Here is a 20,743-nt window from a genome sequence, read left to right as displayed (position 1 = left end):
GTCTAGGTGGCTCGAACTCAACCACGAGTTCAAGAACATGCACAAACGCATGACATCGAACTTGTGGTTCAGTTTGAACCACCGAGACTGTGTTGACCCAAACACATCGCGTCTGCCAATAACTTGACATTTGATTGATACAACTCTCAATCCTAGTACCCTGCCCTCTTCGGCGGCTCCTTGTACCCCACATCCCAGATCTTATCACTCTCCAAGCCGATCCAACGCTGACTCTCATTCGGATAGTCAACCTGTTGTCTAAAGTAGATATTCTCCTGTGATAGCTCCACCGCCTGGCCTGTCAAGTTGTCGTCTGCGAGGAAAGCGTCCATGGCCTTGTTCACTGTAGACAAAGGTGTGATATGCTCTTTGGGCCAGCGCGCCGCGACTTCTGGTGGGCAGAGATTTGTGGGGATGAAGGCAGGGCAGATCGCGTTGACGGTAATGCCTTCTTTGACGAAGACGGGGCCTGAGGCGCGGCATAGACCGATCACGCCGTATTTACTGGCGGTATACTGGGGGCATTGTGTCATGGCGCTGAGGGTCTCGTTAGTGTCTTGAGTCTCTCCAAGCACTGAGAAGTGTGGGGGAAACGACTTACTATAACCCTGCTGCGCTGCTCGTAGCAACAAACTTGCCCTTCCCTCCACCCGCCTCTTTACTTCTCCTAACATAATACTTGAACAGCCACAGTCCCTGGATGACGGCCTCAAGATTGACCTCCATAGTCTTCGTATTCAGCTTCTTGACCAAGCCGTCCTCATCCAGCTCCTCCTTGTCCATATCCTCAAAGATGTTCTGTCGATCATCGATACCAGCATTGGCATGGCAAAAGTCCAGACGGTTGCCGCCCCATTCATACGCGCGCTTGAAGAGCTGTGCTTGCGATTTGTATGATGAGACGTCGACTTGATGAAATATGGCGTCAGGTCCAAGGGCACTGGCTACGCGCTCGCCGGACGAGGGATTGAGGTCTGCGACGACAACTTTGAAGCCTTTGCTGTAGAGGTGGGTTGCGACTGCTTCGCCGATGCCGGAGCCGGCGCCTGTCACAATGGATACTGGTTTCGACATGTCGTTTGTTTACTGATTGCTTCAGCGTTTTCGAGGCTTGAGGTTGATGGTGCTTTGCAAGATCAATGCTCGAGTTCCTAAGGAAGAAAATACCATGCGCCGTCAAAGAATAGCGTGGTATGCCTTACTACACCATCGCTCTCGCATGTTTGCCGATCGGAAACATCGTCCCGGCTAAGCTGCGCGGCAAACATCGTCGTCGCTGGGGTTATGGGGCGTGGGGATGTGCTCGAAGACCCCACATACTGCACGTCGGGAGTTGAGTACAGAGCCGAGTTTACCCCGCACTAAACTGCATGGGGCGTGCGGGGGTGAAAGCGCTCGGCGGACACTCGCGAGCGACGTGCATTTTCGTTTTCGGTAAACCGATGCCGAAATGCATTAGAGGATATGAGATGAGCAACAACCACGCAACCTTTGCTGCTGTTGTGACTGACCAAGTAGAGAACTCGGGTGCTCGACACGAATGTGGCCAACCAGACCTTAGAAGCTCTCATTCGCTACTTCCCAGCAACAAACAAATCCCACGCCACACTGACCTCATCGAGATCGACAGCTCCTTCTTGTCTTAATGTCTCCAGCCTGTCAACATCGCCAGAGTCTGGCCCATATATCTTAGTCTGACCCTCCGCCCAAGTACAACCAGCCCGCCCGTACGCAAAAGCCACAAAGTCCTCCGCGATTTTCCTGGCCGTCTTCTTCGCCTGATCAGGTATATGTTCATTAAAGTTCTGAAACAGGAATACTGCATCCATCAAATGCACGCTCTTCCCGTTGAACATGCCGTCCCAGGGATTGGGCTCAGTAAAGAGATACGAGGAAGCCCTCCCCTTGAAAGCGCGCGCGTAGTACGATGCAGGAAGCCCATACGCGATGTCCGTTCCTAAATTGATGATGGATGTCATGGCCTCTTCGTCTGGAGTTGAAGGTGCGATACCGTATGCAGATAAGACGATTTGAGCAACCGATGCCGAGAGGTTACGGGAGAAGGATGTATGGATTGCGGATGCGATGCCAGGAAGACGCGAACCCAGACCCATGAGATAGAAGACGTTTCCATCGTCTGCACACGAGCCGATCAACAACTCCTCGCACCGAGTGTTGTGCAAGCTCTGGAGCGTACCATTTGATAAGTTCGCGAATGAGGGCGCTTCGGGAATCATGTCGCCATCCAGGTATGGAGCGAGTGGAATCTTGATTGGTATCTTCTGGACCAAGTCTTCGGGACTCATGGCAAGTAACTTCTGAATACGATCATGCGTGGAAGCGTCTTCGAGTCCCAGGGCTTGCAGAACAGCCTTGTAAGACTTTTCGGCCACAGCGGGTGAGAGTGGTTTGAGCATGAGTGGTGTCCCAGACATGCTGATCCCACGTCTGAACAATGGTTCTTTGCAACTCAGATGATGCAATACGGAGGCTGTCTCACATTAGCACACTCGCAATCCACGTTGAGATAACGACTTGTAATAACATACCAGCACCGGCACTAACCCCGAATACGGTAACATTTTCTCCATCACCTCCAAAGCCACCGATGAACTTCTTCACCCACTTCAAAGCACACCTCTGATCTCTTAGACTGTTGTTCCCCAGATACCCAGCGCTTCTCAACTCCTCACTCGTCAGGTTCCCCGGTGCCCCCAGTCGGTAATTCACACTGACGACAACTATTGGCATGCCAATATCGGCGCTCATCTTAACAAGACGTGCAGGATCCCATTGCGGCCAAGAGTTTGCGCCCATAATGAGGCCGCCGCCGTGAATGAATACCATGACTGGCAGGGCACTGCCGGTTTCCGTGGGAAGAGACGGGACGGTGATGTTCAGATTGAGACACTCCGAGTGGGACATGGGAACTTCGGGTGCGGTGCCGACGGTGCATTGGATCAAGGTGGACTGCTCGAATGTGCAGAGGTCTGGTGCTGGGGCGCGTGGTCTGGTGTAGTTAGTATGCAGCCCTGCAGGATGGAAAGCAAGAGGGTAAATTACCCGTATCGTGTAGCATCGACGATTTTGTTGCCATACGAAGTGATGAGTTCGGGCGCTGCGAGCCAGTTCTTCACCTCGGCGTACTTGATTCCGAGATACCTCCTCAATCCATCTTCTTCTACGCCCACGAAAGACCCAAAAGTTGATTTCAGGATAGTTTCTCTCATACCGGCATTTGGAGACATTGCAGAAACCACGACGGTCTTGTCTACTCTGCCCTCCAGGACACCATCCTATTTATATGCACCTTCCTCATCCACGCACCGTCTCTTTAAATTTCTATTATCCCTCATCCACCTAGCGTAATCCAATACAACAGAAACGGCGTACCAACGCACTAACCCGCCAGGACCAAAGGAAGCGGGTTCTTAAGGCGGGCGTAATCCTTCACGCCAAATTGAGCGAAGCGCTCACGTGACGTCGGCCGAACTCCACGGAATCTGTATACTAAAACACTACGCTATGACCTTCGTCACGTGTGTTGTTGGTACTGTTGAGATTGCTGCCGCGTTCTACTCGGAAGAAACTTGATTATACCTGGTAATATGCAGAGATGGTGGTATTGATAGCGGACTAAGGATGCAAGATATGTTAGCGAAAACAATGCGCCGTGATGCCTGCATCGAAAAGAATACTTTGGTTTGGGTATTGCTTCCACTGAACTACTCCTTCGAAATATCTCCTATATGTCTTGTCACTATCGTCCACCACCCTACAAACTATGCCTTAACCTCAACGCTCTTAACAAGCTCCCCACCTAACCGCTTAATCTCATGCACAATACCCTCTCTATTCGCTTTAATCTCAACGTCATCCTTCTTGCCAGCCACGAGAACACTGTTCCATCCAGGCTTGACCTTCCAGCTCCTCTGCGCAGTGACAACCGGGTTCCACAGCCCGACGATCTTGTCCAGTGTCTCCGGGTCCCAGAACCAGAGCACGGCATCGCCGTAGATTTCTAGTAGGTCTTGTGCGAAGAGCTGCGGGAGCGGTGGTGCGGCCGGTGATGAGCTGGTCGTGGACTTCTGGAGGTCGAGGTTCTTGAATTTGGGAGTGGATTTGCTGGATTTGGTTTGCTTGAGCGTGTGTTTCGGGGAGATTATTATGGTGATGTCGAAGTCGGAGATACCGGGCGTGAAGAGTGCTTCGGGCGAGAATGTGTTCTGTGACTTAGCAACATCTTTGCTGTTGTTGATATGCTTCAGCAGACGGTCTTCGTCCGCTCGAACAGCCTGTGTAGCCGCCTTTGCCAACGCCGTTAAACGTGCAGCAACAACCTTTTCAGGCTTCGCTTTATCAGTCCAGGTTGTGCCCTCTTCGTCAAGGTTTGTTGCAGCAAAGAGCACAACGCGGTTCATGGCTGGATCTATGCGACGCCATGCTTCGAAGCGCGTCCGTAACCGGTCGAGATCTTCAGACTTCATGCCCTTAGATGTGGTGTCCTCCAAATCTGCGGGGTTTGCGGAGAACGTTGTCGAGAAGTCGACTATCAATGGGACATGTCTCCAGTCCCATCGGCTTATCCAAGACAAAGCTCGTAGGAAGCCAGTAGTTGCGGTCGTGGGTACAGGCCATGGGTGCGGCTGCAGGAATGTGCGGATGACGAGAAGCTCAATAAGCTCAGGCGAGAAGTGCGGAGCCAGAAGATGCGATGCGAACCACTTCTTCGTCAACCGTATGGCTGGCGAGAGGGCCAAGAAACGGGTACATAATGTCTGTAGTACCTGCGAATGCATAGGGGACTGAACAAACTCGCGCTTGTAGAGTGCCAGGGATGCAGCAGCGGATTCCCTTGATGGTCCATCCAATGACTTGTCCTTGATCTGGCGGTCGAATAGCGTAGGTTCACGGTCGTGGTAGATGCGGATACGGAATGTGAAGCCTGCAGCGACGGTAACATCGAGGAATGCTTGGTTCTGCGCTGGTTGTGACGGATTTTCCATGCCCACGCGAACAACATAGCCATTTTCAAGCTTAGATAGAAGCTCGGCTAGCCTGAGCAGGAAAGCGATCTTGGTCCGTTGTATGGCGCACAAATCGTCCGGCCAGCGACCAGAACCCTCGAATTGCAATACGACAGAGGCGGGAGTATGGCCTGCAGCAGGAACGTCAATAGACGCATATCGGAGTTGTGGGTCGGCGGCCCTCAAATGGCGAAGGCGAAGTGGGAGCTCTTCCAAATCTCGAATGTCCTTCTCCATAGCACTGAAAGCGTTCATGATGGGCAAGAATGGCGCGGTCCCAGATTGTCCTTGCATGCGACCAGCTGGTATGAGATGTCCGAACGAATCGCTCGAGAATTTGGCTGATTGCGCCACTTTCTCACCCACGTGTTTGCCAAGGATGTAGAGTACGATCTGTTCGATCACGGAAACAGATGCGTCTTTGACAGCCCAGACAACACTCTCAAGAATGCTGCCATCTTTGAAGCGCCTGAGCTCCGCCTTCTCGCCCCAGAATTTTCGGAATGCTGCAGCTTCCTGTTTGTTCTCAGCAAAAGGACCGTGGTCGACAGTGCGAGTGGCGTTGGCGGGATCAGTAGCGAAGTTGACAAGTATGCTTCTGCTTTGCTTCTCCTGGGGACGTCGCGAGGATATCGACCACGACTCTTCTTCGGGCATGGTAAATGACAAAGCCGAGATGCGGTCGGTAAGCGCGCGAGTCAGACTATTATGTACTTTCTTGCAAGTCTCGCTGACGCGTTGGTCATATTCCTCACCGGCGTTTTCGAGTCCAAGCGACGCAAGAGGTATCTCAAGTGTGGCATCGTAACGGTACTTCAACAACTCCGTCTTCAGAATGAATGCCGCGTCGAAGTGATCGAACACAGAGTCACTGAGCATATCTACGGTAGCTTTCGCTTCGGATCGTAGACGCGTGTAGGACCATGGTGTCATCTTGAACAGGATATTTTGTCCACGAGGGCCATCGAACACGACAGGCGCAGTCTCGGCCTTGGGTATGTTGATGTTTGTGGCTTGGAAGATGAACGGTTTCTTCGTGAGATCACCTCGGGACAAAAATTGCAACGTCGACTTGAACAGTTGATAACTGCTGAATCCTGAAGAGACAGATTGTGCGCCGGTGCCAGCGTTTGGCTGCAGTAGTATAGCCATGATCGCAGCCCATTCGAAGTTTCCGAAACCTCCTTTGCGAATCTGACTACCGAAGCCACGCTGCTTCAGCCAAACACGTCCAAGTATACAAGCATCCTTGAACGCATCAGCTCTTGAAGCGGTGCCGTGAAGAAGCTTGAGGTAGGCTGTGACATTGGCATCCGATTGTAGTGTGTTGTTGTAGAATGGCGTTGGAGTGAGTGTCTTGGTGGAAGCTTCGTCGTCGCTGCCTTTTGGTCGCACGCAGTTCGAGGTGGGCAGCAGTTTGTTTGACGGAAAGGTGTTCTCCGGTACCGCGACCAGGATGTTGATCTGGCACTTGGAGCTCGAGAAGTCGTCCGCGTCGCCGTTTCCGCTCGGTCGTACAACTAGGATAGGCTGAAGCTGATTGCCGTTCAGTAAGTCGAAGGATGATTGAAATTTGTGTTCCTTCGAAGCCTTGATGCCAGCAGCCAGGCACGCCAGATAGTACGAGCGCTTGTAAAAGTATCGGTGATTCAGGTAATCCTTGTCTGTGAACAGGCTCCTGGGCATTGTCACAACCAGATCAATTGACATCCCTTCGTCGTGTCGAGTCGCAGTTTTGAGCGGGTAACTGCCGGTCGCGTTGATGCTCGCAGGTCGTTCGTACTGCAGCTTGTACAGGGCGTCTTTGGGAGGGCGAGGACTGGGGAACGGCACCGCGACACCGGCTGATTTAAGCGCTTTCTCGGCTTCAGCAATCTACGGTTGATTAGCTTGTATTGACCCCATTCGAAGCATTCTTCACATACTGGCAATGGCTCGCGGCTGGGTATCTGCTCGATGATGGTCTTGAGGGTGCGCATCGCGTTCTCTGCGGGAGCTTCCTTCTTACCGTACTTCAGCTTGACCTGGTCGAGCAGCTCGTCGAGCTGAAGCTTGAACATGTTCGACTTGAAGGATTCCGCAGTGTATACGCCGTCTTGCAGGCTGGGCGCAGATCTCTTGGGCGGCTTGGACGCGCTCGTCGCTTTGCCGGCAGTCGTCTGCTTTCTGCTCTCGTGGACGTCCTCTTCTTCTTCAAAGTCGTTTGCTTCCTCCCCGCTCATATCCTCATCATCGTCGTCTTGGACCTCTTCTGCGCTGTCCATCTCCGCATCGCTGTGGTCGAGCGCATCCTCGGCATCGCTGCCATCCAGCGCGACTCCACCGTTGTCGCCGTCGAAATCGGCGAAACTTCCTTCGCTGCCGTCCTCCGAGTCGCTGTGCTCGAGCTTTCTGCGTTTTGTCGCGGGAGGTGCCATGGTGGTGGTTCGTGAGGTGTGAGCGCATGCGACGCGAAATTTCTCTGGAACTTTTGGGAGCGGAGGCTTATCGATAAGCAGGGATTAGTTATGGCGCGTTTACATCACACCCACCCCTCTTTGACAGCTCCACGAGCTCGTAACCTGGGCGCGCTTGCCACATGTACACCGGTGTACTTGCTGTGCATGCATCATGAGCTCTTGACACACATAATCGCGTTAGGCTCAAGCTTGTTCTGGTCTTTGATTATATGAGCATACCTCTGTCTAACTAAATCATCCCCATTCGTCTTGCTCCCCTAGTACTGCTTTCCACGGTGCCTCTTTCCACTAAGTTCAACCGCGTACGCGGACCTTCCCTCTTCTTCAAGCCCCAATCTGTAACTGCACAGAGTCAAGCTTTCAGCATGGCTTGGCGAAGCTCTGGGGCGACTAACGAAGCTCTAATTACCAACCTTGTAAAGAACAAGCTGATCCGGTCTGACCGTGTTAAAGATGCCATGTTACGGGTAGGGCTGCGAATGTTTGATGAGCCAACATGTTCAAGTATGATAACAGTCGCTAGGTTGATCGCGCGCACTTTGCCCCAGCCAAACCGTACGATGACTCTCCTCAACCCCTAGGGCACAAGGCCACCATCTCCGCACCACACATGCATGCTTCAGCGTGCGAGTCACTCCTCGACTATCTCGAACCCGGGGCCAAAGTCCTGGATGTCGGTTCTGGCTCGGGCTACCTCACAGCTGTCCTCGCCAACCTCGTTGCGCCCAACGGCACGGTTATTGGCATCGACCACATCCAGCCGTTGAACGACATGGCGAACGCGAATATGGGCAAGTCAGAAGATGGGCGGAAGATGTTGGAGTCGGGACAAATCAAGTTTGTGACTGGTGACGGGCGAGAAGGATGGGCCGAGGGCGCGCCGTACGATGCTATTCATGTTGGGGCTGCAGCAGCTGTGCACCACAAGGCGTTGACCGATCAGCTGAAAGCTCCGGGCCGGCTCTTCGTTCCGGTCGCGGAAGGCGGGACGCAGCATATCTATGTCATCGACAAGAACAAGGACGGAAGTCTCGAGCGGCAAAAGTTGTATGGTGTGCAGTATGTGCCGCTGACGGACGCGCCCGTGTAGGCGGAGATGGGATTCGAAGGGTAGCGTAGTCTCTATAGCCGTCTTGTATCACTACCGTCCTACCAGCCCCTCGAACAACTCATCCCGTCTCCTCCGTAGTTCGTCAAGCCTAACATCCAGTTTGCCCACCTCTTTCCTGGCCGCCTCTTTGTCCGCAGGCAAGCCACCGAATTCTGCGACCTGCTTCTCCAAGCCTTCTACGCGTTCTCGAAGCTCATCAAGAGCCTTCTGCTGCTCCAGCATGTCGGTTATAGCCTCGGCAGATCCAACGTTCTTGGACCCCGGCGTCATGTTGCGCGATTGCGACGACTGGAGGGACGAGAGCTTGTCTTCGTGTTCGCGGATCTTGGTGCGTAGGTGCTTAACCTGACGCGTTTGCTCGGTCGTCTGGCGCTGGAGGTTGGACGGCGTTGCGAAGGCGGGGTTCGTTTGGAGCTCGTGGAGCTGGGTTCGAAGGAGAGCTTGCTGCTTGTCCAGGTAGCTCTGTAGCGTGTGGATATGCTGCAGCTGGTTCGTGAGGTTCTGCGACGCGGTCGTGTACTGTATGAGGGCATGCGCGATGCTCTCGGGGTTGGCGGTCGGTAGGTTGAGAGCCACAGCTGTGGATGCGAGTGCATCGAGCGCTTGCTCGCCTTCGGGGGTAAGGCTCGCTTGCAGCCTGGACAGGATGCGTTCGTCGACTTCGTTCCTTGGGACCTACCGTTGTGAGCAGGGTGCTCGGTGCGCGGCAGCTGATGCGGACCTGCAGTTCTCATACCTCGTCCAGCTCCTTCAATGCCTCCCTCTCCAGGCGCTCCATGACGGTCCTCTCCTCGTCGGCGCGCTCATTTGCCATGGACAGCTCGCGGAGGACCTTGAGCGTCTCCTCGTTGCGCTCGAACGTCGGCACCGTGCGCCCGGCATACTTGTACGACAGCCATGAGTCGATGTGCGCCCAGTCCTGGGCTTGTGCGCGCTGCTGACGCGCTTTGGAGGGCGAGAAGAGGTCGGAAGGGGTGAGGTTGTCCATGGTCGTGCTCGCGGTGCTCAGGTGTCTGGCTATCGAGAGCTAGGCTGAACCCTTACAGAAGAAAGCAACGCCAAAGTGGGGCCAGTGCGAGTCGAGGGTGCATATGTGGATGCGCTGACGTTCCGGACTGCCACTGCGACGCGGAGGAAGTGACGCTGCATTATCGATAACCTTAAATTTCCTACCCCAAGTGCCGAAGTCGGAGCTAATCGGCTTTTGGAATAAGCCATGGTGCAGTTGGAGTCATTGCGCCATTACGTCCCATTTCCCTACCCCGTTACTGGTGTCTTCGCTATTCTCTAGTCCTGCCTTACCACATTTTTCTCGGTCGTGCTTGCAACATGTCGCCCATGGTCCTGGAAAACGATGTAGAAGTCGGAGAGAGTCTGCCGCCGGCAACTGAGCACGTGCGTCCAACTTCACTCCTGACTACCATATCATAGGCTGATAAGAGGCAGGCGGTTAGTGTGTCACTGCCGACATGGCGGGCAAACGTTGGATATGAAGAGGGTGAAGAATGGGTCATCAGCAAAATGAAGACTGGCTATCCTAGGTACTATGTGGCGAGGCAAATGACGAACGCATACTAACCACGACAAGATTCTTCATACATAAGATCATACAAGCCTTTGCGGCTGCAATCGTCGACAAGCATGGCAAGGAGGGAGAGAGTGCAATGCTGTTCCCCACAAACACCACCGCATCGAGGTGTCAAGAATTCTTCTTGCGACAAGCACCAGACCTGGATGCGTCACAAGTTCGGATTCTGGATTTCGTACCGGCAGCTGAAAGAGCTCGCTCTGACGAATTGCAAATTATCTCACCGAGAGTATCAGCCGTCCTCTTCCCAAAAGATCGCTTCAGCATCGCAAAGACATTTTGGCAGCACTCCGGAGATGGTGTCTCAAGTCGTAGAGCAGAGTATTGCTCTCAGCTCTTCAAGGAGGGCATTTTGGTAGAGGCTTCCACTGTCAACCAGCCAGCAAGAGTGTGCAAAGGACCCAGACGGTATCAGAAGCAGACGTCGATTGACCTGGGCGCTTCGGACACATCCACCAACGGCAACGGAGAAGTGCAAGATCCTTCGCAGTTCGTCGAAGAAAGATTCGGACGCAACTTGGATCTCTCAAAAACCAAGAATGCAAAGTTGGCCATTCGAAGGCGCATTGCAGGTTCATTAACAGCGGACGTCAGCTTGACGGAAGCAATGACCCTGGATCATGACGCGGCAAGGAAGAGGCCAGTAGCAGGCTTCTCCGAAGATGACGTCTATCTGTACCCCACGGGAATGAGCTCCATCTTCAACGCTCACAGGAATCTACTCAGAGCAAAGGGCTCAAAGAGGGCCATCGTCTATGGGTAAGCTTTTCAGTCTCCGCGTCTGTACCACTCTAATAGCTTCAGCTTCCCATACATCGACACCTTGAAAATCACCGAGAAGTTTGGTCCCGGCTCACAGTTCTACGGCTTCGGCTCATCAGAAGAGCTGGACGACCTCGAGCAACGATTAGAAGGTGGCGAGAGATTCGTCGCCCTCTTCACCGAGTTCCCTGGAAACCCGTTACTCAGATCCCCGGACCTAGAGCGCATACGCAAACTAGCCGACAAGTACGACTTCTGCGTAGTCGTAGATGAGACGATTGGCAACTTCATCAATGTCAATGTTTTGCAGTATGCGGACGTTGTCGTCAGCAGTCTGACCAAGGTGTTCAGCGGAGACAGCAATGTCATGGGTGGAGGGTGAGCATCAATCCTGGCCACTGACGAAAGACACGCACTAACATGGAATGTACAGACTGGTGCTCAACCCCAAAGCAAAGAATTACGCCCTCCTCAAGCGCACATGGGAAGAAGACTACGAAGACAACCACTGGGCCGAAGACAGCATTTTCCTCGAGCGCAACAGCCGTGACTTCGTCTCAAGAATCGATCGTATCGGTACCAACGCCGAAGCCATCTGCGACGTACTCAGCGCACATCCTCGCGGTACGTATCTTTTCCACACCTGATCTCTTTCAACCAGCACCCATCTAACACAACCTCCAGTCAAACAAGTAAACTACCCCAAAACCTCACCAACGCGCCCCTTCTATGAGAAATGCCGCAACCCGTCCGGTGGCTACGGCGGCCTCCTCTCCGCCACCTTCTACACAAAAGCCGACGCCATCGCCTTCTTTGACAACCTCGATACAGTGAAAGGACCTAGTCTGGGTACAAACTTTACACTCAGCTCGCCGTATGTCATTTTGGCGCATTATGGCGAGTTGGATTGGTGTGCGAAATGGGGCGTGGAAGCGGATTTGATTCGTTTTAGTGTTGGGTTGGAGGAGACAAGCAAGTTGGTCGAGACGTTTAAGAGGGCGTTGGATGCGATTCCTGCTGCAGAGTAGTATTTGCGTTCGGAAGTCGGTGTTGTTGTGCGAGTAACAATGCGATTCGATATGACATGACATGCTCTACATTTCGAGGCATTGGCTGCATTCCAAGGTTCGTGGTCTTGATCTGCTTACCTAGGCGGTTCCTTCCAGTCTAGGCAGTGACATGCGGTTTTCTCCTTAATTCGCTCCTTTTGGAAGCGACGAACATGAAACGCGAAGTCACCTCTTCCGTCTTCCGTCTGCTCTGCGATTCGCGAGCGACAAAGCAGTAGCATTCGCTCCTTCGTCTTGCTAGGGACTTTGGCTGTGTACATTGTGAGCAGAATTCGCTTCTTAGTCAGTCAGCGGATAATATGTGTCATCATCAGAGTGGGCTACGTTGACGTGACATGGTTGGTAGTAAGATCGTCAACTACCGGGTTTGAGTCTCGGATTGATGTGTTCGATCTGCGCGGATGATTCCGTGCACTCCAGATCTCGACTGATGGCCAGTTGTTATGACATTGTCCAAGCATCGATCGACATTTGCAGTGTGGGTATGCAGATTCTCTCTTCTTGCGAGCGTCATACTGCGCTACTCCACAGTGAAATCAGATGGGAGGTATCGGTTGAGGCAATGAGTTTCGTGGGTTCCAATTTCAGTGTACGTTTTTTGTGTGAGCGATCAGTTGTCGAAGTATCGTCATGATGCCACTAGTTGAGGGAATCAGATTTTGATCATTCAAGATGAACACAAAGTGTCCGACAAGAATGTTGGATGGTGTGTCATCAAGGCAGAAACACGTCATGATGGGCTGATGACAAAGGATTGGATGTACGATATCGCGGTCATCTCTGCCGTTGATGGAGAGCGCAGTTGCAACGAGTCAGCAGTAAATCCGCGTATTCTCGATGCAAACCAGTTTAGGAGTAGCCCCTCCCACCCCATCTGTGACGTTGCAATAGTGATCGCCACAAAGATTTCCCGTAACACTTACGCCTGCTTAGGCGTGTTCTGCGGCACACACTTGTTCATCCTTAGGGCCCTGGTGTAACCGAAGTATCGTCACCCTTGACTTCCTCCCGTATGGGTACCTGTGGGCCCGGCGCTCATGTCGCAAACACTGGTCGTTGTAGTCCACGTGCATTCATTGGTTCGCAAAACCTGCCTGAGCTTTTGCTCGACGGTAGGGCAAACCGTGTACCTATCCTGAGGCTCTTGGGGTCTGGGGCGGATGGACGCTTCCGACAACCCGAAGTGAAGCGCAGTGCGGTGGGCCTAAGAGGGCTGTGATTTGATGTACTCATTTGCGAAAGCGAGATCTGATATAGACTAATTTTGGGAATTGAATGAAGTTTCTGAAGGATAGCTGTTCGTCGCTAAGATCATGTTGAAGTATGATGAAAGTGACATGTCACACGTCTGTGTGGGTGCCTATACAACTGTTGTGTTAACGGTTCATCAACACACCCGCCAGGTGTTGCTACTACTAGTTGTTGCAAATGCGTAGACTGTTCTATCCCAGCAACTCAAGAGTGCAGGCGGGTCCCCCCCGCTTGTAGACGTATGGGTGAATAAGTTACTTGTCACTGGCGCTGCGAACCTGCGAGGAATCCACATCGCTTAAAGACGCCCCATGGGTCGCTATAGGCTCCATGGTAGAGAAGCTATGATCTCCAAAGTCGAACGTAGTGCGACCCATTAGGTGTAGGAGGCATCGTATGAGGAATGTGACAACTGTGATTGTAGTGCGATAACGGTAGTGCGGAGACTACAGCCCCTGCGCTCGGCCAGGGCGATCCTAGATCATCCTGGTTTCGCATGAACATCCAAGATTCGCTCCGTGCCATGGCAGGTGCATCGTACCATCTGATCATTAGGCGTGCCAGCGGCTAGAAGTTATACGTTGATATAGTTGCATCCAGGGCTGAGCCTCAGGTGGCGGGGCGTTAGGACTCAGGTCGCCGTCATGTGGTCGCCGTTGTGTTAACGCCGAACAACAACGAAGATGTCGGCGAGTAGGGTGCGGCTCAGCAATGTCTTCGTTCCATAAGCGGCTATCTCGTGTATTGAGGCCAATGTTCAGTGGTACGAGCGCTCAAATGAGGTGATGGGCCTGCATGGATGCCAGAGCTAGGATGAAGCCGAACAGTTCCAAGGTCGCTGCCGGCGCCGGCAGGCATCTTTTGCGCGGTCGCGGATGGACGAAGTCGGCTTAAGTCGACCCCGACGCAGTGGATCCACGCACAATTGACCCGCTTCGAAGTCGAGAACGGACGGGATCTGATTTGTGTTTTTAATGAGAGGCTGTTCAGGAGGGAAGCGTAGAGTCGCAATTGGAGAAGCGACGCATGGCTGCGACCAATCAATGAAACCTTGGCACTCGTAGTAGCGGCTACGACTTCCTTCAGACAGTAGCTGTGCTCGCATTCATTGCTTTGGCCGCAGTTCTGAGGAGCCGAACTCCAGTCTCCACAACTACATCAAGAGTCGAGCTGTTCGTAATGTGGGCCCGCGATGTCTACCGTGAACGGCGGCACCGCGTGCCCCTCCGAAACGCGCGGACACCTCAGCATCCCACCTTGGCTTCAGTCACACTCCTTCGAACTCGCGTACAGAAAGCCACACAACTTCTTCTCGAGCTTCGAGATGGATTCCAGAAGTTCCGACAGCGTAGGCCGCCTTATTCTCGTCGTTCACATTAACGGCAGCGCTTCCGAAAGACAACGGGCCGCTTAGGCAGTGCCCAGCACGTGCTCGGGCAACACTGCAGCGAGCCAAAATTAGAACCGCTCGATGAGCTGTGCACCGGCAGAGCATGACACGCGATTTGGGTTCATGAACAGCATACTCTCGTGGCTCTCGTGGCAGTGCCAGTAATATTCGAGATGAAGCTGGGCTTACGCCACTCCTCTTTCGACTGCATGTTACCCGACAACACCCACATTCTGTCTATCGTGCGTTATTGCGACCCACCCGCGGCTAACGTAGAGGGATCTGACAGGTCATTCCTTATACCAGACTCAACGCGGCATGGCTCCTCGTCACAGGCGCGGGATCGTGAGCGCCACCAACCCTCTGCTTGGTGAATGAGGCATCCATCCACGCCAGTATTCGTGGCTTCGCCAACACTACTTGCGGCGATGGCATCACTCGCTAATTGACAGGGGCTGGCTTCCGGACAAGTAGTGGGGGTTATGGCGAAGACATCGTCGGCAGACTAACAGGCATACCTGCTTTCATCCATCCTAGACAGAGTCGCGCAATTCTCGCTGGTGCGTGGGTACCCCGGCCCAGACCTGCCAGGCACCCATCGCGGGTGCACGTCCTGTGGCTAGTCAACGGTCGGAGGGCTTGGGTTCGATACCAGGATACGGATCCTTCGAGGCTCCAACCAGTCCGCAGCCGCAAAGCCGGCTCTGTTGCTGTTGGATCATGAAGCTCAGATGCTCTGTTCCTGTGCGTCCAGTTTCCCCCATGTAGGGCGCAGACCATCAAATGTCAAGGTTTGATACGTGATTCTGCCTCGCAGTCAAGTCGCCATAAGGCTGGTATAATTCCTCCCGACGGGCCGTACTCAGGAACGCAAACGTACGTCAACCCCACTGGTACCTTCCGCATCAAATGTTGCCTTTCCATTATTGAACATGACCGATCGGTCTCCCAAACCACATCAACCCAAGACGACGACCATCTCACGAAGACTTAGGGACCGTGCCGACCAGAACCTATCTGTTCAGCCACCAGAAATTCCACAAATAAGAGGAGCTCGCTCCCACCGTGCCGCAAACTTGCAAACGCCCCGCCACAATCCCATTGATTATCAGACGCCCGGGTCGCACCCACTTTCGCTAGCCTGGAATACTTCACACGTTCTCGAAGACATTCCACCTGACAGCTCCTTCCATTTATTGACCTCTCATCGAGATACGTCTCCCGACTCGTCTCTTGCGCAAACAACATATTCTGCACACCACGAGCCACTCCAAGACTCCAACCCAGGACTTGCGCATAGCGTTAGCCCACAGTCGCTGCGCACTCCGCACAGCCAGCCCAGCCGAGCGCTGACCTTCTTCCCATCGCCATTAACGTCTGTTTCTGGTAACCACAACCTCGAGCTACAACTGCCGGTTGACGTCGGACAGTCGGACGATTCGTTCTTGGAACTGCAAGATATGAGGTATATCACTCTATCAGCCCTCAAGAATTGAGCCTGTTCTAATATCGACAGCACCTTGGGCTTCATGATGCCATCTTCGCAGTACGGAATGGGCCACTACGGCTCTCCACAGACGTCTTACTCGTCGGGCTACCCACCTCTTCAGTCTTACGCAGAACCAAGATCATCAGCGTCAAATCCATACAGCTCATCCTATGCTTCGAGTCCGCTGCCCAATGACAGCCAGCAAAGACGATCCGATCAACATAACATTCTACCGCCTTATCAGCCTCAGAATCCATCTCTTCCACGTAGCCCCTACCAACAGCACCAGCCCGTTGATTCGATGCGAGGACATGCATCTCCGATGTCTTCTACGGCCCATTCCTACTCCTATTCGGCCCCGCACAATAGTGTTCCGAGCCAGTCGATGGGAAGCAACTCTTACTCGCCGTAAGTCAAATTAAGCGCCTAGCAAAGCTTTCCACTGATTGAAGAAAGTCCACAGCCGTACCCTCCAACTACTTATGGTACTAGCGATTATCACCACCCACTGCCGACTATGTACCCTCCAAGTTCTACGACACCTGCCGCGTATCCATCGTACGAGTCTTCGCAGAGTGGCCCGCCGGCTGGTGGTCCAGTACCTGCGCTATCTTCATCTCCAAGTACGCAGGGCAGTGCAATGCAGCCACGTGTTGTGAACTCTAGACCGAAGCCCCAATGCTGGGAGCATGGGTGTAACGGACGGCAGTTCTCTACGTTCAGTAACCTTTTACGACATCAACGAGAGAAGTCAGGGACCGCCTCGAAAAGCTCATGCCCTAGGTGTGGAGCCGAATTCACGCGGACTACTGCAAGAAACGGGCACATGGCGCACGATAAGTGCAAGCCAAGAAGAGCGTCTGAAACGAGTGGGTAGATGAATCCTGTATCTCATCGCTCGATCGATCTAGAACTATCCAGTTCAAGGACAACCAAAGAAGGTGCTGGTTGAACTAAGTGTAATACCCGAGCACCAAGTGTCACGGTCTGGCTAAAGACATTAGGCTTCGCCTCGATATCGTGCAGCATCGACACGCACAGGTGGAAGCATGCCAGCTGGCGACCATACCATTGTGTGCCGCTTCCCAAATCGGAATTTGGCCCGCAGGACACCCGAAGCTTCCAAAGGGCACACTTTTACGCCGCAGGAATCGTAGCTGCGACTTGTCTCGTACGCTTTAGACTTGTACACAGTCCCGGCTCCGTCACATTTCGTGACATTAGTGTTTGAGCACCAGGCTTCCAGCGAATCGCTCAACAGTCATCAGTTCCTATGTATATAATGTTTGCAAGCAAGCGCCTGTTCTTAATGAAGCCACGAATATACAGCTTCAAGGTCGCAAAGACCACCATCTCTTCGTATACTTGGCCAAATCGCTACAACATGGCCTTCTGTACACGGTCTCATCCCAATCTCAACTATTTGAAAGAGCGCGTATGTCATTTCCTCACACCCAACGTCGGACTCCTTCTCCTTCGTACCAATGAGACTGGATTACGAAAGAAGGCGTTGACCGACCCGTTCGAGGGATCGCGGGAGGATTTGGAGGAATGAGGAAAGCAGGAACATGGAGTTCCTGCTGGTTGAGGGTGCCCCTGTAGCTTTTCCCTGCGATGTATCCGACCACACGGGTCACGCAAAATCATCGGTCAGCACCTCTTCCCTATCAGGGTCCAAGAGCGAACAGAGCACCATGGCCGACGCTGTCCCGCACGGCATGCTTCGGCAATGCCGCGCGAAATCGTGCGAAAACTCGTACCTTAGACTGGGAAGGGAATTTTCCCGAGCACCTCTACGATTCAGCATTCAGCATCAGATCGTATGGTAGTTCCAGTAGGTTTGCAGCACTGTAATCTTAAACATGACTTGCGACTGATTTTACAACAGAGCCGTATGTCCATGACTGATGCTCTACCCGAATTCGATTCGATGCCTTCTCGATGCACACCAATTATCACGAGCCGGTTTCACATGCATTAGCCACAAACACGCGAGCCAGGCTGCCGACTGACCTCGCACGGCTTTTCTCAACTTTGAGTAACGATCAGTCTAGCGGGCCGTTGTCGCCACGACTTAGTGCGGGAAAAGCCTTGTAAAAAGCACCCACCGCTGTGGAGAAGGACCAACCATGTAACAACGAACCGAAGCTACCGAGAGGCGCCACTAACGCGCAGCGCACTATTCGACAATGGTTGTCAAGTGGACGACTGTGGTCCGGGCAATTGTATCTCATAGGAACCGTGCCATCGGTACAACAGCGGCTACGATACTGGTGGCCATTCGCTCCTCATCTCCATGTTGACATCACTGGGCAGCGGAACAATAATCCGCCATGCGAATGGTCCCTTGTTTCGGAAACCGACAACCGCGTAAATGGGCTTTCAGCACCGGGTTACAGACGTACATATGCATATATGCCACTCTGGGATACACCGGTGACGTGGATATTTCCGGCTTTAACGTACAATATGCAATCAAACACACGTTCGGTGGCTTACTGGTCGCTCGCACAAAGTGTGTGTGATTGAAGCTTCGACGTGCATGCTGCCAAGACAGCCACTGCAGCTCAGAAACGCGTCTAACGCTGTATTACTGATCAGGAAAATGAGTATAGAGATCATTATTCATGTTTCGCCCTGCCTCTGCGGCGCGGGACCCGCACTGACACACAACACAATGATACGCATCCGACTCTAGGACAGACTCGTGGCCCAAATCCGATTTGCAAGGTCATGTCTCTGTCGCTTGGCCTTGCAAACCCGGCAGACTTAGCGTATAGTCGGAACCGAGTCGCTGGAACCACCCCTTGCTCATTGGCCCCTTACCGCTTTGGAGAGGGATTGTACCTAACCACGCGGGATTTCGGTCCAATTCAAGCACCGGGAACAATGACGTGAAAGGGTCCTCGGCGGTCCATCATGCTTCGCCCCCACAGCCAAGCGCGTGCCCGACACGTCTTTTGCTGACGTGTGGATGGAGCTTGGAGAATCGCCAGGATGATCCGGCGGGGCGCGGCTGCGCGGGAAGGATGACAGTCACTTGATCCCTCAGTGTACTTAGCAAGGATGAGACAAGGGGAGCACGAAGTACATTCATTCGGCATCACGTGAAAACCGTTGTGTTTGGCTCAGATCTCAGCACCCTACAGGCGGCTAGCTACAAGGTAATGCAATGGACGATCCGGCATGCAGGACCCGCTAGGGCGAACGGGCTGACTTGAAGTAACGCCGCGGCTTCAATCACTTCACTCCGCCGTCTGTGTTGCCCGCGGCTGGAACGATCGAGCTATCGGACCGCTCGCCAATTTGTTAAACGGAGTCTCAACGATGCAGAACTGCCTCTAGGAGGTTGATGACCGGAGTGTTTACCAACCTAGGACATCAGTGCCGGCGGCACAGTGACGGGCGTCAGCCCTCCCTTGTCCACTTTGCCTATCTGAAAGCGTCTAATCGTATGTTTCCTCAGGCGACCATAACACCGCCCCACCCCACAGCAAAACTACCTTCTAGATCACCTGCATGAGTCGATGAACGCAGCACAGTGTGGCCAAGAAATGATAGACATCTCACCTGCGTACGTATCGTTCGATCTTGACGAAATTGTGGCCCATGTGTGCATCCAGAGATCTTCCGTGGGAATTTCACGCACTGTGAGCGTCTCCACGATGTGATCGAGACGCGCAAGTGACCCGGCAACGTACCCGAATCCGACCTGGTCTCGCGCTCGCGCCTCTAGATCACCGCGCCGCAACTGATGACCATTAGGCGGGCTACCCACAGTGCAGTCGGCGATATGTCATCGCTTGTCAGAAGTGAGGCATTCGCAACTTGTACACGAACAGAAAGCATCAGAATGCCATCCCCAGCAGCACTCAACCACCAACATCTGACGCGCATCCCCTTCGCGTGGTGAGCCGTCGCAGAGAGAACAGCCGGAGTTTCGAACCATGTGGTCCTCGCATGTGCAAGGCTGACGTGCATGGTCAAGGTTACACATGGGGCTCCAGGGCAATGGTTTGGCTCGTAGCGCTCGCGTGTCCACTACTGCGGGAAACGTGCAGTGTCACCTTCGAGAAAGCCGGCTAAAGTCAGAGCCGTCCACCAGATGGGAGGACTGTTTCAATGAGGCGGCGGCATGTGCGTGGGAATAGATTAACCGCACATGGCGGCCAACAGCCGTAACAGGGGTCTTCAGCAGTCCTTTCATGATGGTGGACGCGAGCCTGTCATACGGTCATATCATTGTCCCATATACGTTAAGGTGTCTGTTTCGTAGCATTTCAGCCTCAACCGCCGGCTGAGCTTTAGCGGAATCCTGCGCCGAGATGTTCTGATGCCGTCGTGCACTGGGGTTTGGTCGGCATGTGTCTTTTGTGCTTCGATTCGAAGTCGCTAGAGTGTCACATTGTCTGGCGACTGCAGCATCATCTTTAATCTCGTAACGCCTTCTTAGTCTGGTAGGCAATGCGCTGAACTGGTCATTGCTACCGGCCTACTCACATGTAGGTAAGGTTATTGGGTACCCAGCCTGCGCCAACATTACGCCCTTCTCGTGTCTGAACCCGATCGTCGCCCTAAGCCCGTCGATGCCTGGCG

At 53.4% G+C, this 20,743-nt stretch overlaps 6 protein-coding genes across 6 annotated transcripts; 2 read left to right on the top strand and 4 right to left on the bottom strand.

Moving 5' to 3' along the window:
* Positions 1 to 152: 152 nt before the first annotated feature.
* Positions 153 to 1,074, bottom strand: J4E84_001119 (uncharacterized protein; the record flags this gene model as incomplete). Its single annotated transcript, XM_049383753.1, has 2 exons — positions 153 to 537; positions 602 to 1,074. The coding sequence occupies 2 exons, from the start codon at positions 1,072 to 1,074 to the stop codon at positions 153 to 155; spliced, it is 858 nt and encodes a 285-aa protein (XP_049249271.1).
* A 500-nt stretch (positions 1,075 to 1,574) lies between these two features.
* J4E84_001118 (uncharacterized protein) lies at positions 1,575 to 3,230 on the bottom strand (the record flags this gene model as incomplete). The annotated part of the gene is made up of 3 exons (XM_049383752.1): positions 1,575 to 2,491; positions 2,550 to 3,010; positions 3,064 to 3,230. The coding sequence occupies 3 exons, from the start codon at positions 3,228 to 3,230 to the stop codon at positions 1,575 to 1,577; spliced, it is 1,545 nt and encodes a 514-aa protein (XP_049249270.1).
* Positions 3,231 to 3,782: 552 nt separating this feature from the next.
* On the bottom strand, positions 3,783 to 7,444 carry J4E84_001117 (uncharacterized protein; the record flags this gene model as incomplete). Its single annotated transcript, XM_049383751.1, has 2 exons — positions 3,783 to 6,902; positions 6,953 to 7,444. The coding sequence occupies 2 exons, from the start codon at positions 7,442 to 7,444 to the stop codon at positions 3,783 to 3,785; spliced, it is 3,612 nt and encodes a 1,203-aa protein (XP_049249269.1).
* A 407-nt stretch (positions 7,445 to 7,851) lies between these two features.
* On the top strand, positions 7,852 to 8,576 carry J4E84_001116 (uncharacterized protein; the record flags this gene model as incomplete). The annotated part of the gene is made up of 2 exons (XM_049383750.1): positions 7,852 to 7,953; positions 8,010 to 8,576. The coding sequence occupies 2 exons, from the start codon at positions 7,852 to 7,854 to the stop codon at positions 8,574 to 8,576; spliced, it is 669 nt and encodes a 222-aa protein (XP_049249268.1).
* A 51-nt stretch (positions 8,577 to 8,627) lies between these two features.
* On the bottom strand, positions 8,628 to 9,585 carry J4E84_001115 (uncharacterized protein; the record flags this gene model as incomplete). Its single annotated transcript, XM_049383749.1, has 2 exons — positions 8,628 to 9,272; positions 9,334 to 9,585. The coding sequence occupies 2 exons, from the start codon at positions 9,583 to 9,585 to the stop codon at positions 8,628 to 8,630; spliced, it is 897 nt and encodes a 298-aa protein (XP_049249267.1).
* A 341-nt stretch (positions 9,586 to 9,926) lies between these two features.
* On the top strand, positions 9,927 to 11,975 carry J4E84_001114 (uncharacterized protein; the record flags this gene model as incomplete). Its single annotated transcript, XM_049383748.1, has 6 exons — positions 9,927 to 9,992; positions 10,044 to 10,138; positions 10,186 to 10,944; positions 10,990 to 11,325; positions 11,381 to 11,571; positions 11,632 to 11,975. 6 exons carry the CDS (start codon positions 9,927 to 9,929, stop codon positions 11,973 to 11,975), a joined length of 1,791 nt encoding a protein of 596 aa, XP_049249266.1.
* Between the last annotated feature and the right edge of the window lie 8,768 nt (positions 11,976 to 20,743).

Source organism: Alternaria hordeiaustralica (genome assembly GCF_023758085.1).
Source record: "Alternaria hordeiaustralica strain BMP 2776 chromosome Unknown scaffold_1, whole genome shotgun sequence".
NCBI lineage: Eukaryota > Fungi > Ascomycota > Dothideomycetes > Pleosporales > Pleosporaceae > Alternaria > Alternaria hordeiaustralica.
The sequence above is the reverse complement of the archived record's forward strand: the minus strand, read 5'-3'. Positions and strand labels throughout refer to the sequence as shown.